Source organism: Fulmarus glacialis, unplaced genomic scaffold (genome assembly GCF_000690835.1).
Source record: "Fulmarus glacialis isolate BGI_N327 unplaced genomic scaffold, ASM69083v1 scaffold15938, whole genome shotgun sequence".
NCBI classification, from domain to species: Eukaryota; Metazoa; Chordata; class Aves; order Procellariiformes; family Procellariidae; genus Fulmarus; species Fulmarus glacialis.
Window position 1 is genome coordinate 26,959 of NW_009230291.1, and position 17,043 is coordinate 44,001.

General features: G+C 37.4%; 1 protein-coding gene across 1 annotated transcript; it reads right to left on the minus strand.

The window, feature by feature from the left end:
• Positions 1-231: 231 nt before the first annotated feature.
• CHST8 (carbohydrate (N-acetylgalactosamine 4-0) sulfotransferase 8) lies at positions 232-3,893 on the minus strand. The gene is made up of 2 exons (XM_009584176.1): positions 3,864-3,893; positions 232-1,380 (listed from the first exon to the last, which is right to left on the minus strand). Exons 1-2 carry the CDS (start codon positions 3,885-3,887, stop codon positions 232-234), a joined length of 1,173 nt encoding a protein of 390 aa, XP_009582471.1. The 5' UTR covers positions 3,888-3,893.
• Between the last annotated feature and the right edge of the window lie 13,150 nt (positions 3,894-17,043).

Sequence of the window (17,043 nt, forward strand, 5' to 3'; positions counted from 1 at the left end):
ACATCTTTGTACATACATTTCATATGGAGAAATTATAGAAAAAATATGATTTGAAAAAGGAGGCAATTAAGGTGAAGGTGTAAACATCACTAGCCATTTATGTTCTGTTTTGGGTTTTTTCCTGCTCTTCAACCAATTGTTTACTAACAGACAAGTATATATAAACAGAAGCCACCTGGATTTGTTATGCAATTCAACTGATATGATTGTGGAAATGTCCTGGCTCTCAAATCAATATAAATCTTCAAAAGGTTTTGAGTAATTAAACATCAAATAGTCCATATAGTAAAAGTCATAGCTTCGTTGTCGTTGAGAAGGAGAAAGCTCTGCAAAATACTGTTGTGTAATTTTAGTGGTAGTTCTTTCTTCATTGGAGTGCCTATCTTTAAATTTGGGGAAAGTTAAATTTTGTGGAGCACCAATTAAGCGCAAGAAAAAGTTTGCATCATCTTCCATACTTTCAAATTTCCCAACAAAGTCATAGTCTATTAAGCATGGGCTGCAAAGCCTATTGACGTGATCCCAGTGGATATCCATACCCACTGGCCTATGTACATCCAGGAGATACTGGATGAACTCTGTAAATTTGACTCCAGAGCCTGTCCTTAATGCTTCTTTGGTGGCATTGACACGGTATCTGGAAATGATGGCTTTTCCAAAAACCGGGTGGTAATAATTGTTTGGATGTTCAAACTTGTCCCGAAATGCAGATACCAACTTTTCAAAAGGTTCACGAATAAAAAGCATCTTTGTGTAAGTGTTGAGCCTATGATAAATTCCTTTGTGATCAAACCCATCCAGCCTTTTTAAATAGTTTCCATAGTGCACTGTGTTGTGCTGTATATCTTTTGTGGAAGAAGCCAGCCCGTTAAGAACCATGAGCACACGTTTCCAGTTAGAGCAGCCGGCTTTTGGTACTTCACAGTATAAAACTCTGTATTTATCTTCTACAAATATTCTAGAAACATGATAAGGAGTGATTATTCTTCTATTATTACTCTTGTATTTAGAACAAGTTTCCCTCATTATCCGCTTTCTTTCTCTTTGGATCTGATACAGACTTCTCCACTTGTTGTTTTTTCTGTCCTCAGATTTAAGCGTGGGCAGGTTGAGAATGGAGCTGTTCATGGAAATCAGAATTGGGCTCTTCTTAATTATAAATCTCCTCCTCCGTTTATGGAGCCTGATGGAATTAATTTCTTCACCTTTCTGTTGATCTTTCATTGCAAACATTATGCTGCTTTGCCTTCTGTTTGTGCTTTGAAGCTTAGTGGGCACATTTTCAGATAGGTGTAATGAATCGCTCTGCTTTACCGTTGCTACTCTGTCTGCAGTATTTTTTCTTAATCTTCTATCCTGGTTATTGCTGGAAACACAGTTCTGATGGGGGGGAAAAAGAGTAAAGGTGTTAGTAAGTGAGAGTGTGTGTCACTATTAACAGCTTGTACAACTTAACGTGGATCTATTCATACACCCTGAGTTCAACAGAATTGTACAACAAAATGCATTGCTGCAAGTCTTCAGCGCTGTGCCTACATTGTGGTAACGACTTTTCTCTTGTCATTTTGTTCTGTGCTTACATGAAATTCAAAGGCTGAGATGAGCCTGAACTGGTAAATTTCAGTTCAGATTTGGATTTAACTGTATCTTAGGTAGTGCCTGTACCCAGACTTTGATAAATACTTTTGCCTGGGATATGTTGTCTTTGAAGTTTCCACAAAAGGTGTCTGAGTATTTTGAGGACTTAATTATTCCAGCCTGCCTGTTGTCACACAAATTTGTTTGGTTCCCCCCCCTCCCCCCCTTTCTGTAGCTTATCTTTGCAGTGAGGGCAGTTGTGCATAGAGTGAAGCCTGACAGGGAAGGGAGGTTTATAGCGTTTGTAAAGTGGAGTGAAGATGTGGAGGGAGCAAGAGTGGGAAGAGGGAAGCAGAAAGGACTGCAGTGAGAACATGGAGGCTTTGCAGAGAAGTGGGTTTGGTGAGAGCAGCATGAATAGGGACCACAAAGGGAGGCCTGAGTGAGGTGAGCCTCGGCCCAAAGCAATTGAGACTTTATGAGAAGCAGCAAGGGGTGGGAGTGAGGCTATGGCTGGGATTAGGCAAGTGAAAACAGAGTAAGCAAAGCAGGTCTATGGATAAGGGTTTCTGGGACCTGCTGTTTTTCATTAGGTGGATCTTGCCAGTTAATACTGCTTTTGGCATACAGCCCAGATGTGCTCCATTACTTCCTGCTTCTCAAAGGAGCTGAATTAAATCCCTGTCTACATGTCTATGCCTCTAAGACTAAAATTAGGTTCTGGACACTGTTTAACTACATGTCATCCCTGTTTTGAGAACTCATCTGGAAGCTGAGTGGCACGTGAACCACTAGGGAGTATTTCAACAGAGGAAGCAGATGTAGTTGCAGAATGTTTATTGCTTACCTAAAATACTTAATGTTTATTTAGATGTTTTATAAATTGTAAATTTCTGATTTTCAGTATTTATTTGCTCCCTAATAGTATTTAAAACTGGCTTCAAAAATAACATACTGGATGAATTTGAAGATGTACAGTATGGGGATTAGTAGGGTTATGCTCTTTCAGGGTGGCAGATTAAATCTTAATTGTAATAGTGATTTTCCTCTTTCTGTTTGGCTGAAAAAAGAGATGCTATAGGTAACTTATCAAAGGTAACTTATGCTGTCATGGAGGTTATATCTTGCCACATCCTTCTTTAAGGGTGAGAGATGGGAAAAAAAAGACACGGTATTCATTACAAAAAGCATTGGTGACAAAAGAAGAAAAAAGATCAGATTGTGTTATTTTGTAGCTGACTTGCTTAAATGGATAACTATTATACAAAACTCAAACAGAACAGATCAGTGTTAAACACAGTTTTTAGAGTACTGTGCAAGTTGTTGCAGAACTTAGGCTTCTAAAATGTTTTGCTGGCTATTCTGGTAGTGGAGGTGGTATGTGACGTGCAGACTGGGAAACCAACTGATAATCTGTAACACAAGACACTACATATTCAGTTGTTGGGAATGATTGCTGTACTCTGCTCTTATCTTCAGAGGTTGTTTCCGGTAGTCAAAGGTGTATTAAAGTTTTTGTCTGTGTAAAATACCGGATGTATTTCTAAATATTACCCTTTACAGAGTGGCTGAAATTCAATCTTACTTAGTCATGATGTGGCTGATATTTCAAGGTTATCAAATTCAAACTTCCTAGATATTCACAGCTTTAATGATGACGATGATAATGAACCTACAGTTTTTGGGAAACTCAAATGCCATGAGTTGAATGTCTTCTGTCTGTATAACCCTTCATTCAGAAGGTCAGGCAGGAGCTGTAGAGATGGAGTGATGTCAGTCACATCACACTGATTTCACCAGGCAATGGCATTTGCGTAACAGCTAACAGCTGCACAGTTGTTCCTTTGCACATTTTGCACTTGTCTTTTAACTATGAAATAGTGAATGGCTGCGGTGGGCTGTCACTGCTGCTGTGAGTGTACTAACAGCCACTAGATGGAGGAATTTCACCAGTATTTTTCTTTAGCCTATTTTTAAGTACCTCTCAAGGCATTCATTTGATCAGTAGGATTTCATACAGAATATTAATATATGCAAAGCTTACAGTATCTTTTAGCAATATCCAGTCTAGGAAAAAACTCATAAAACTAAAGTTGCATAGCTTACCAAATTCATATTTTAAAAGGAATATTTGCACTTAATTTGCACTTCATGGCAAAGCTTTGATGCATCTTTTCTTTTCAGTGCTTCATCTCCAGTCTAGTGGCCTTATCTGAGCCATCTCTAGCCGTACTCCATACTCGAAATATGGATACAATTTTCCCTGTGTACTTTTGAAAACTTACTTTTTTTGGTTGCTGGAATCCCATGTTATATTTTATCCCTAAACAAAGAAAGAAATGAAAGTCATTATTTAGTAAAAATAAAAACATTAGTTTTATTTTTGCTGGACTGATAACAGTGTGTCCTCTCAGTAACTAAAAGGAAAACAGGGACAAGTTCTGTTAATACAGTGATAAATAGACCAATGATGAATCATAATTAATGTATATTCCATAGTGACAATACTCCTTGGAAGGCCTTTTTATTCACAGATGTCATAACAATTGTGAGATGGAGTGAATGTCTCTACCTCCCTTTTACAGGTGGGGAAACTGAGATGGAGAAAAGTGATTGCTTAACTTCAGCTAAAAAGCCAGTAGCAGAATGAGAAGCAGCTGAAATTCATGATCCCAGGTTAGAGCTCTAAAAAAAAGTCTGTTCTTTGTGTACTTACCTAAAGGTATGTGGTTTCTCCCCCCGCCCCCCCGCTCTGCCTCCACCTTTTGACAGTATGGTACTTAATCATAGTAATAGCTTGCATTGAGTCCCATCCTTTGTGGTAAAACCAAAGCAACACACAGTGAAGTTATGTATAAGTGAGGTAATGTTTGCAGAGTTTTGGAGAGACAAAACAATACAGAATTATGTTTTGCCAAATCTTCTGGCTTCTACAGTGATGTCTACCTGAAAATAAAATAATAAAGATGTGAAAATCCTAGAAGGCAGCTTTAGCAGATGTGTAGGATCTCTTTACTGTTTCTAACCTCTGCTAAGTATAAGTTAATAAAACGGGAATGTATAATGGAAAACACTTCTTAATTATGAAATTACTTTGGGGCTTTTCAACTTCCGAAACTGCTATCATTACTGTCACTGTTGCTTGGGAACTTCAGTTGCTTGAAGCCTTCAGTTTAATAAGTCTGCATTACGAATCCACAGCCTTTTTGACAAGGACAATTACTAAAGGTATTGCAAAGCATTATAAGTGAAAGCATCACTGAAATAGCTCAGTCCCATCAGATTAATTTTTATGGTACTATGAAAGCTCTCAGAAACACCGTGCATGCATAGTTCATGTTGTCCCTTATTGCAGTTAAAGTAGCAAGTCCAACTTACATGATCAATCATGTTTGGTTTTTTTTTAAATCAGATCTACAAACTGATGTTTATAGTAGAGTCCGAGTAAAATTGCTATGGTTATTTCTATGCTGTTAGAGCTTATCTAGCAGTGCTCATTACTCTTTTGGCTCATGTTTGAGCTTTAATTCCACTGCAGCAATTTGTTAGCAATAAACTCAAGTTAAGGTGGATGGGGATATTGTGATTCTGTGCCTATTAAAAGCAAAGGGCATATTATTTTTACTTCATCAGAAATAAGTTCCAGACATCTTATAGAAGGAGTCTTAAGCCTTTTTCTAACTGCTCCTCGAAAACGTTCAACTGCAAAATAAAGTCAGAAGATATATTCTAAAGAGAAACAGCTAATCTTAGAGCATCCTTGTGTGGGTTCTGGAGGATTAAAACTGATTCTGTTACACCAGGCTCTAGGAGATGTTATTGAGCTGTTGTCTAGTTCTTGATGTGATCAGTTAAAGAACCACATTTATTCTACTGCTGTGTAATATGTTACAGAGCAATGAAGGTATGGAAACTGCTGTCCAAAAATAAAAGCAAAAACTGAGCACCAGCACTTTGAAAGAATTGATACTAGAGCATGGGTAATCTGTTTAAACCATGAAAATGTTCTGTTTGTCAGCAGATGTAACCTCTTCTCTTTTGCGAATCCCAAAGGCATAACTTTAAGCCACTTGAGATTTGCATTGGCTGCTTGGCCTCTGCTCTAAGGCATCATTAATACAGCTAGTTGGAGTAGTTGCTTAACGTTTACTTTAGGCTTTCTTGAGCTTGAAATTAAATATTATTTTCCGTATAAATTCAGAATATTGTTATGCTGTCTCTTCTCTTACAGGCAGAAATAATATGTGTCAGATACAGTTTTGAAAAGTTAACACAGTTAAGAAATTTAGTCTGGTGTTGGGGGTTGGTCAATTCTGCTCATTTGCTATGGATATCTTTTGGTTTCTTGTGTATATGTAATACAATGCACTTAATAATTCTTATAATAACGTTATTACAGACAATAGTCACCATTCTGTTCAGTACCAATTTATTCCTCACCAGTATTTAATTTTTGGTCTTTCTTTAAGCTGGATTGAGTAGTGTTAAATCTTGCCTCATCCTCTGTCACAGATCTTGGAGATTTACTTTGGCTGTCAATACTGTCAGCATGCATAGGTGAGAATTTTCATATTTAAATATTTCTCCTACTGTGAACTAGTTACGCTTACCAGTGCAAGATAGAAGAATGGTTGTGCAACCCTCCCTGAAAGATAAGCTCATATAATGTCTACAAATCCACTCCCTTTCTGAAAGCGTTTTGAGCTTTTCACAGTTGAAAACAAAAATAGGTGAGAAAAGACTTGGTCACTTATGAGCAAGTATTCTGGACAGAATCAGATGCAAATATCGGAGCATTTACTGAGTCCAAATTGTAATGTAAAAGTTAGGGTTTTTTTCCCCAGGTTTGTTTAGTTGTGGTCATTTGTCCTGACTTCAATAGGAGCAGAGATAGCTTGTAGCAAAATGACACACTTTGTGTTAAAGTTGGTATGTATCTGCCAGGAAAGTGCAAAGAGCAGTTATGAGTCCTATCTTTTTTGTGGTTAATTATGACTAACTATGTTTTTGTAGTAGTGTTTCATGAAGGTAACTTATTTGAGAGATTAATACTTTGCACTGATATGATGTGCTTTAAAAATAAATGCCAGTAGGAGATGAGTAACTGTTTAAAAAAATGATTCCTCATTTACTGGCTTTAAGATGTAATCAGAAAAACAATTCATGTTTAATGTAAATGTTTGGTGAAGCACTTGCCAATCTCTTAAATGTTTTCTGAATTTGTGACTTCTAAAGTTGGCTTCTTTTAGCTGTCTTTCTCATGATACAGTCTGTCACTTCAGATTTAAAGCTACATGGAAAAAGCCTCTTAAGTGCAGTGAACTCAGGGGAAGTTATATTGCAGAGATCTACTATACTAATCAAAATCTAAATTTAATGTTATGCTACATCTTCACTATCTGGGTTACTTACAAGCTCTCAGACGTTATTGCCAAAATGGTAATTTTTTTTTGCCATAAATAAACCACTGGTGTCTGTTGCACCCAGGTGAAGTTATTGATCGTTAAATGTTTGGTGCCAGACACGATGATGACCAACATCTCACTAGTGCTCAAACAGAGAATAGCCGAGAGTCAGAATCATTCTGTCAATTGTACATCGTTTATGTCAGCTTTCATGGTGTTCTTTTCTCTTCCGCTTGTGCAACCATGATTTTCCAGACCTGAGCTTGGCCTGTGTTTTATGTCTGCTTTTGTTGTCTTTCATGAAATACGAGCCTTTTGCTTCATCCAGTCCTACCACATAGTCAAACCCATTGTGAGCTTTTCTTTTTTTTTTTTTTTGAAATGCTACTAGCAACACAATAAAATGGCCTTCATCTTCCCTGTGTAATATTATATAGCTTTGCCTCTCTTCCTTCTCCTCTATCTCTGCTTCAAGACCTAATTTTGGTTTGCCTCAGTGTTTTCCTCTGTTCTGAGACTACACTACAGCTGAAATATTTTTTAATAAAAATGATAACTTCAAGTCTCCATCTGTGGCTCCATCCCTTAATGGGCTTCTGTGAGGAGTGTATACTTGTTTGCTTCATCCTAACTGATTTGTGAAATATACTCTGGAAGGGCCATTACTATCATTGCATGAACATCTGCGTCAAGTGTCCTGTCTGCATGCGCTCCAGTCTTAGGTCTTTACTCAAAGACAACAACACATACTTAATCGCAGAATGAATAGTAGGCTAGTACTCAGAATTCTAATTAGCATGAAAAATTTTTAGTTTGAAAAGGATTTTCTCCAAAGTATTGGTCAGATCATATTTCTTCAGTTTTTTTGTCATTTAAAATGAACTTGTACAGTATAAAAGAACTGCCCATTTCTCATCCTAACTTACTCCACTGTGTCTAATTGTTTACATATTTGAATTAAATTACTCATTAAAGAAACTTAATTATTTTTAAGATTGCTACCGTTGTAACATATGTGTTTTTACATATATATAAAATATATGTAGTGTACATATTTGGAATACTTTTTAAATATATAAACCTCTGGTTAGAAAATGCTTTTATTTTGAAATTGAGGCCTAATTAATAGAACAAACTTTATATGTATATGTATCTGTTTTAATTGTTTGCTATGTATAAATCCTTTTTATATCTAAAATTTATAGTTTATTTAATTAGGGAAAACGCCCTCAGAAGTCCCCATCTAAGCTACATACACAGTACCTCATTTTAATACAGATGAAATTAATGAGGCAAAGTAAAGAAGGCTTAGCAAAGCTGTAGCACATTTAAATTGTGCATGAAGAAAGAAGCAAACCTATACAGTGAATCTATATAATCTAACCTTTCTGAGTCTCCAGTGAAGCTGCAAGTATGCAGTGTCATTTCCCACAGATGAGTAAACTTTTACAGTGAATGCTTTGGTTAAATGATACACTGCCAAGCCCTTGTCAAAGCTAAATGCTTAGTGACAGGATACGCATCATTGTGTTTTAGAGAGACTTGTGAAGTCATGTTTTTCTGAGACAGAGTGTCTATTTTCATGTCTGTTTCACACTAATTGTTGCAATGATAAAGATAACACAAACAAATTTACTGTATTCTCCATGAATGATAGGGTGCATGCAGGAAAACCTTGAGCCTCCTGCAATTTGACCAAAGAACCTGTCTTTTGCTCTTGAAACGAATGCAGTCAAACACAGTCTCCATAGCACTTCTCATTTTTATGGCACCTTCTTGTATTTGTTGGCAGAATAATTATATATATGACAAGAATGATTTTATTTCTGTATGAATCATAAGGGTGAATTATTGGGGAACTCATTTGTAATGCAGCTCTTCTGGAAAAAAATTAGGTGTTACTGTAAATATTTTATTCTAATGTCCATTGCTACAGTATCTACCATGTAGTGATTTTTTCTTTTTACTTTACATTGCAAAGCATAGTAAGTTATTTGTTACTGTTCCAGCTTTTCACACATGAGAAGCAGAGAGGCTAATAGCTGCATTTGCCAAACTGATCTGATTTTAGGTTGTCACATTTTGAATTACAAACTCAAATATTGATTGTCTGAAACCCCCATGTTTACTCGTCAAATTTTACTCTGAAAAATTTAAGTCCAGACTCATACAGTGAGTCTTTAGTAATGTCTAGATTAGAATGCAGGTATTTGACTTCTAATCATGATGTTCACCACATCGCAGATGATTGCTCAAGTAGTGAGATGTAGTTCATCCACTGAAGACTAAGGTTTTGAGGCCCAGATTCTGCTGCACATCTCTGGATGTATCAGATTCTCACTTACATGCTATGCAGGCCGTTGGATGTGCGTATCCTTAACATGCCATGTGTCAGTGGACTGTGGGTTTTAGAAACATTTCCAGCTTGTGTGAAGCTGGCCCAGTAGGGTTGGGGACTAAGCTGCTGAGAGAAGGATCCTTCAGTAAGCTTCATTGTAGGACACATAGGCTGCATGCAATATAAAGCTGCAACTTCTTAAAGAACCTCACTGTGAGAATGACGTGCCCCTGGTAGGTAGTGTGTGTTCCAGGGGAGTCCTGATTTTTATAGCCATGATGGAGAACAAGGCTATAACTTGAGAGTACTTCTTTTTGCTTCCATGGTGCGATGCTAGTATTTCTCATGATGCAATTATTGGTTCCTCTTCAGTGCTTTCTACAATCTCTGATTTTGGCTAACATTTACAGCCTTTTTTTTTTTTTACTTTTCCTGCTCTTAATATTCATGCTTCTATTCTTTCCAATAATTTCTTTCCCTTCACCTTTCTTTACCTAAATACTCTTGGATTCAGTGCTTTTGAGGGTGTAAAAAAAAAACAAACCTAAGCTTGTAATATTTCCAGAAACAAGAATGTCTGCATTTGATTAACTCAATTTTAATTGATCCTTCTCAATTTGAAACTTACTTGTGTTCTGTTGCTTTACTGTTGTCCTCACCAGCAGTGTTGATGTTAAAAAAAATCTCTTAAAGGGAAAATCTAGCTGGGATATTTCATACTCTTCAGAGGGATGTTCATTCAACAGCAACATCTGACATGATTGCATTTTTATTCTAACAAAAATGTACTGCATTTAAAGTAAGATTGATAGAAAAAAGATATATTTCTTTTTTGAGTGCAGTTAAATAAAACAATGTTTATTTGTTTGCTGTGCAAATGTTAAACTTCTGTATGTTCTTATGCCTCCATGGTTCTGGTATGCAACATTATGCTTAGTGGCAAAGAACCTGATTCCGTAAGTCCATCTTGCTGATTTAAAGGAGTTGAAAACTTAACAGTCAGGTTTGATGGTTATTTCCTTTGCACAGAGGGGGGTGGATAGAACGTTTCTGTGGCTATTTCTCAGTCTCCAAAGCAGTCCTTTGGAGCTCTAAGTAGGTAAGCATGATTCTTTGAGTAAAGAGCTTCTTTTTTCCCTATTTTGGGAACGCATAAGAAGTTTGCCAAGCTACCGAGGGTTAGGGTTTTTTTAATCTCTTTATGAGCCTTCTTTCATATGTGAGTTCCTTTGTAAATCAGATAACTCATTCTTCCTGAGTTTTTAGCTTTTCTTTTCAATCCTACCATTGCCAAGCATGCAATTGTTAATAGTTTGAATGCAATCTATTTGAGGAACTTTGACTTGTGGCTTAAGCAGTTGTGGTGGTAAAGTAGAATACTTCCCAAAAAGATAGCCATTCACCCTCATTTTCCCCTCTCCTGTGCTAGTATTGTGCACAAACTGAATTACTTCGTATTGATCTTGTGCTTTTCAATCTGAGTCAGCTTCAGAGAGGTAGGCATTGAACCTAAGTGAAACTGTTAGCTTCATATTTATAAATGAGGCAAATCTGCAGTTTCTCCATCCCATAGGCAGCAGGCAACACAGTATTGTGCTGCATTTGTGTCATGGGGTACTTACGATGGTAGCAACTTGTGTGCACTTCAGTTGATTAAAACACGATTACTCTCGCTTTTTGTGACTGAAATGACTTTCCATCTTAATGAAGTAAGGGAGTCTCTGGACAGAAGTACTATATATGGGGAAAGCAATGCAATTCTGAAGGGCATACCCTAGAAATAATTAAAAGTGTTAGGTTCATCCATCAGTTTGAACAAGAAAAAATTACAAATGGGGGAACCAAAGTAGAGATCAGTACACACATTAAGTGTCTTTTAATGTTTGCCACTTGAGGACTTTCATACTGTCAAAGAATTTGGTATTTCTAGTTCGTTTGTGGTACCAATAGCCAATCCTGTATATCTGAATTGAGCAAAACTGCACAAAGTCGTCATTCTGAATCACAGCGCTCAGAGTTGTGGCTGCTGCCATGTCATCATTGCTTCCCTCATTGCTTCCCTGATTAACTCCCTTGTAGCCAATACTCTTGACGTTTTAAATTCGGCCATCCTTCGTACACAGCTTTCTCTGCTTTTTCCAGTAAGGGATTCTTGGAGTAAAAGATCACAGTATGGAGCTGGTACCCACCGTTTCTAACACCTGAGTATAGTGTTTTTGTCTACACAATGTTTCTTAGGCAAAATACCCAGGCTATACTCCTGCTGGTTTTCCCCCCTCATAAAGGCTTTGTACCTCTTAGACAACTTGCCTCATGTCTGTTTTGCTGTACATATAGTCTTAAGTGTACTAGTAAGAAATTCCATCTCCTGAAACTTCTGTTTATTTTTCCATTATTTTAAACACAAATTCATGTGAGAAATAATTGTTTTGATATGGTTTGCTTTGCAAATTTTTTGATTCATTGAGATCAAAGCAAGAGAGAAGCAGAAATGGAAATGGTAACATTTTAGAGTAATAAATTCCTTTTGAATCAAAACCCAATTAAAATGTTGCTGTGACTTCCTGGTAAGTCCTACCACCTACACACCTGCTGTGACTTTGTTAGCTGAGTATTGTTTGAAACTGTGGTGTTAGTCTTGTCTGGAAAGTTACTAATTTACATTCAGACTTTGTAGTGAGGCTTGCTTTCACCTGTCTTCTACTCCATTGTTGAGATCATAAGTTGTTTGAAGAGAAGATTCTTGTAATACTTGGAATTTGAAAACTCTGATACTTCTTTGACTTGCAACGTGCTAATAGAACAGGTATATGAACCCTTAAAGAGAGACACATACTACTGTGTTTTTTCATAATGTGCATATATTCTAAAATATACTGACTCCATCTCCTTGACTAAATAATCATTTATTTTATTTGGTCTGTTTCCTTGATAGCTAATAAAAGAAAGGGAAGTGCATGGTACCTTTATTTTTCAAGCTTAATTGAATGAATACAAGAAGCTGTTTATGAATTTATTGAGAGAAAGATACCACTACTTGTTTACTTTGTCTTCTCTTTGCTATTTAGCTATCCTAATTAGAGTGTGCCATTTTCTGACTTAATTTATATTCGATAAGAATTCTATGAAGAAAGCAGAAAAGTCAAGCCTATGCTATTGCATTCCCCATTCCTTTTGTGGACCTATCCCTGGGAATATCGCTAATTAGCATCATTAGCTTTCAGGCGCTGTCAGCAGTTACTTGCAATTTCTACTTAATACCTTTCACTTATTCTCCATTCTTATATTTAATATTTGCATATTGCCTTCATAGCATGACTTTGACAAGGACATTATACTTTATTCAGGTTTATTAAAAAGTAAAAGCTAAAATGTAGCACTGCATTTATATTTAGTAGCCTGTAAGAACTATTCAGGTAACCAGAGGAGTTTCAATGAATCTCAAGCAAGCATTTAATGTAATTTGTGACTGTAGTGGAGGAGGAGTGAGTTAGCCAGAATAGCTCACCTAGAACCCCAGAAATGTTTCAAGAAGTTGTGCAAGTAGGACACTAAAGCTTCAGTGGTCTTTCTGTTGGAGGGGAGACAAAGTAATACAGGTAGAATTCTGGACTGCTTTCAGGAGAGAAAGCGCAAATGGAAAGAGAGGAGGCTGCAGGGAAAACTTAAAAGGTAGATCTACACAGACATGCCTCTGAGTGATGAAGTTCACTGATTTGTTAGGTTGACTGTGGATCAAATACCATAGATGTGCATCCAAATGCTGTGTTATTATGTTACAATCAATTAGCAGGAATTGATGTGGTTTCCCTTTCTCCTGTTCTCATAGTTAATTACTGACAAGTCTTCCTAGTATGAGAGATCAATATGTAGCATTTAAAAAAAGAAGTTAACACCTGCAACTTAGCTACAAAATACGGTGCAAAAGGGGTGATAATTGGACAGACCTTGATTCATGACCTTTGAGAAACAAGCAGGAGATAACAGTTCTGGGAAAGCTGGGTGTGAGGGGTTGAGCTCTTTGCTAGGCCTTTTATTTCTGACTAATGAGCAACTGAAGGACAGTGGTGACTTTCTGTTTAGTCATTTCTCACTGACCCTACTCTTCTCCTTTGTGGAAGACCTCCTGTTTCTTATTAAGGAGCTCACTTGCACTCCTTCTCCAGCCATATTTTAGTGACTGATGGGTAGAACAATTTGCTTGTGTAAGAATAGTGTCTTGGATTGACTTTCATATCAGTAAGAATGAGAGGGAAATGGTTCTGCTCAGAAACTGAGTGCTGACTACTTCCAGTATCCATGTGACATTATGTAGTATCCAGAGCTTATCCTGAGCTGGAAACCCAGGTAGGAAGAGTCGAAGTGCTAGTCTTGTTTTAGCGAGCTTGAAACTTTTTAAGGGTAAATGCAGGCCATCTTAAGATGTTCTGAAACTTTTGGAACTCACAATTTAACTTTTTTGTGTAAAGCTAGAAAAATCCATGTAAAGCTAGAAAAAGTGGTCATTATTTATTTTTAAAGTTTATAATGTTTTCTGGAGAACTGTCCGACTCTGACTAAATACAGTCAACCTAAGATGCTAAGATGTTAGGAAGATAAATGATTGAGTAGTCACTGGTAATTCAAGAAAAAAGCCATGAAGTTGAAAGTGGCAAGAAAGGTATAAATATCCTGAAATTACTTGGGAATGGTACAGATATCTCTACTCTGAAGAGATTATGCCTTGTTACCTCATTTAGTGACCCAGACCTTTGTCTGTCTTTCCAAGGTCTTACACAAGTGAATACCTAACTTAGTTCTCTTTGTTCTTCCCAGTTTCTGCATTCAGTGGGGCTACAGATATTTTAGAGATGGACTTTCAATCAAAAATAAGGGGAAGACAGTCTTCACTGGTATTTGGTTTGGAAGTTCTGCTGTACATGGCATACTTCACATGGCTTGTGTGAAGTTAGTCTTCCAAAATGGTACGCTTCCTTTCTGCCAGGAAAAGGAGTTGTAATTGCCCTCCACCAAGGCTGTGATTGCATTTTTCTACTTTGGACACCGTGTTGAGGGATTTGTCTTTAGCAGCATGTTTCACCAAGAGTGTGTTATATGGCAGCCACTCACCTTTATATCCTTGAAAATAATAACAGTGCTTTCTCCACAAACTTGGAGATGTGCTCCAAGATAGCTCTAAGAAATCTACTTAAAAAACAGAGAGGAGTGACACAGACTTATTCCACCCACAGGTCTCTAGTTTTAATACTGTGGAGTCTCCAGATGCTGTAATGTTGTTTCAAGAAATTTAAGAAATTAAGGATAACCAAGCCAAAACACAAATAAAGTGAATTGTTCTCAAGTCCAATTAATAAAGAAGCAAACAACAATGCTAATGTGTCAAAGGACTTCAGGGCTATAGTAACAGATGACATGAAACTGCATAAAAAATCAGATGCAGAGAGTGGTGCCTATGCCTGACAAAACAATGCCAGCAGGTCAAAGAGGCAGTCAGATACTGTTCCTGTCCATGGAGGCCACCAGGCATATCAGGAGGCATTTCTCCATCAGTAAAGTAGCAGTCTTGTGCTTGTGTTTTCTCACAAAGAAGCTTCAACTAAGGTAGAGTAACAGTTCTTGCTGCCTGAGAAATCTCTGACTTATTAACCTTAGGCAACAGGAGAAGAAATTCATAGTCACTTGAGAAAAGAGTACTAAACAAGGAGAGAGACTGAAAAGGGTTAGACTTCTCCCAGGAAGATTTGAAATGAACAGAGAAACCTATTCAGGATGGAAATGGGGAAAAACTCCACACAAACACACTTGCATATCAGATAAGGACTGGTGGTTCTCAATAGGTCTAAACTATTTTGTACTAGACTACTAAAATGACACGCATTGCTGAGGGTACTTAATGCTTTACAGGATGTGTGTCTTGCAGGTTCGGGTGCTTACAGAACATATGGTTTGAGCTTAATGAAGCATTATATCATGTGGGCACTATAAGACAATCCAGCAGGAGTGGGATTTAGAAGACATTTGCTCTGTTAACCACTGCTTACAACTCTTATTAGGAACTGGATATCTCAGGGTCTGATCCATTTACAGCTTGGTATTTGCATTGGAAGGAGGCCTTTGGTGCCTCTCTCCCTATGCACTTCCCAGCACAACTCTACATCTCCATTCTAGCATTATTTTTCTACCGACAGTTGACTGCAAATACTTTGGATGGGATGCGCAGGGAGCTGCTGCTAAAGTAAATGGCTTTCCCTATCCACATGGCTCTTCTGTTCACTTTACTAGTCACTGCCTCTGCCAGGTCACTGCATTTTCTTTCCTCTCCCCTGCACAATTTAGAAACATGGGATCTGACAGAGAAGTAAAAGAGAAGATGCAACAGTGGTGTGGCAGTATATCTCAGATATGTGGGTGAGAGAAAAATAGCCTTCTGTGGGGACTGGCGATTGTTCTCCTCATCTCCACACCTGGATATTGGTCTTCTAAAGGCGTCACATCTGCTATGGCAGGGAGAAAAGGCAGGTATTCTCCGTTTGGTCACTTTTCCACTGCTTGGGCTGCAGGAACCAGAAGAGCTCTAGTATATTTGCCCGTCTCTGGCACTCTGAACCATCAGTGGTACCTGAAGTGAGAATCCCTCTGCTGCTGCCATTTTATGGCCACATCTGCATTTTTCATTCACACATTATAGCATTTCCTAATTTTTCTCGTATCCTAATATAGAATGGTGTATCAGCCCAAGAAGGGGCCATATAAACTGAGAGATTGAATTGTTTGCATCTACCTTGACAACCCAAATTTGGGATACAGTTGCTATGACAATTGAATCATCTGATTTTGTAAGTCAGTGCATACAAACAGTGAGTAGCCAATTGGTTGCTGAATGTGGTTATCTAGGAATGTAACTTTTATTTAGCTGATGAAAGTGTGTGAATGTGTCTGATTTCATTGAAAGCTTTTCTACGATGATCATTATTCAGAGCATTTCAATATATTCGTGGTTCACTCAGTACATTGCATACAATTATATACAATTCATTCTCTCCATTATGCATTGGTTAAAGGATCTCTGAAGTAATCTGCCACTCTAATTCAGTCTTCTGAGACAATCATCTTACAGATGGAACTATTTCCTGACAATGAAGCACACCACTGACTGGATATGTGGCTTACACAGTGTAATTAAATATTGTAACTCTTTTTTTGATGCCTCTGCTCTAGTGCTGATTAAACCCCAGGATTGTAGCAGAAAACTATGTACATACAGGACTTCACCTATCTGACCATTTGTTTTATCTGAAATGCAACTCTTCCACTTCAGATGTGGACTTTTTACTGAGCTACTTAATATCTTGTTGAGTTTTTGTTGAGAATGCATACAGATGGCACTCTTACATGTAAACACTAGCTAAGACATATTTTAAAATCTTTGAGGGTAGTATGCACCTCTACTGGTAGCCTCTAAGTCTCAATCTTTTGTGTTTATCTCAATTGTTTATGAATAAATATTTTACCTTTGACAAGTCAGTTCACTTCAGTCTTTATTTCCACTTTTATGTTATGTTAAACACTTACATTCAAAGTTGTGACTTCATTGTAACTGCAGGTGACTATTACACTTAAAATGAATAGTGTTCATCAGAAACAAACCTTTTACTATTTGCAAATCTGATTTGGTGGTCTTCTCCTGGTCTTATAGTTGATCTATTGGGGGAAAAATAGAAG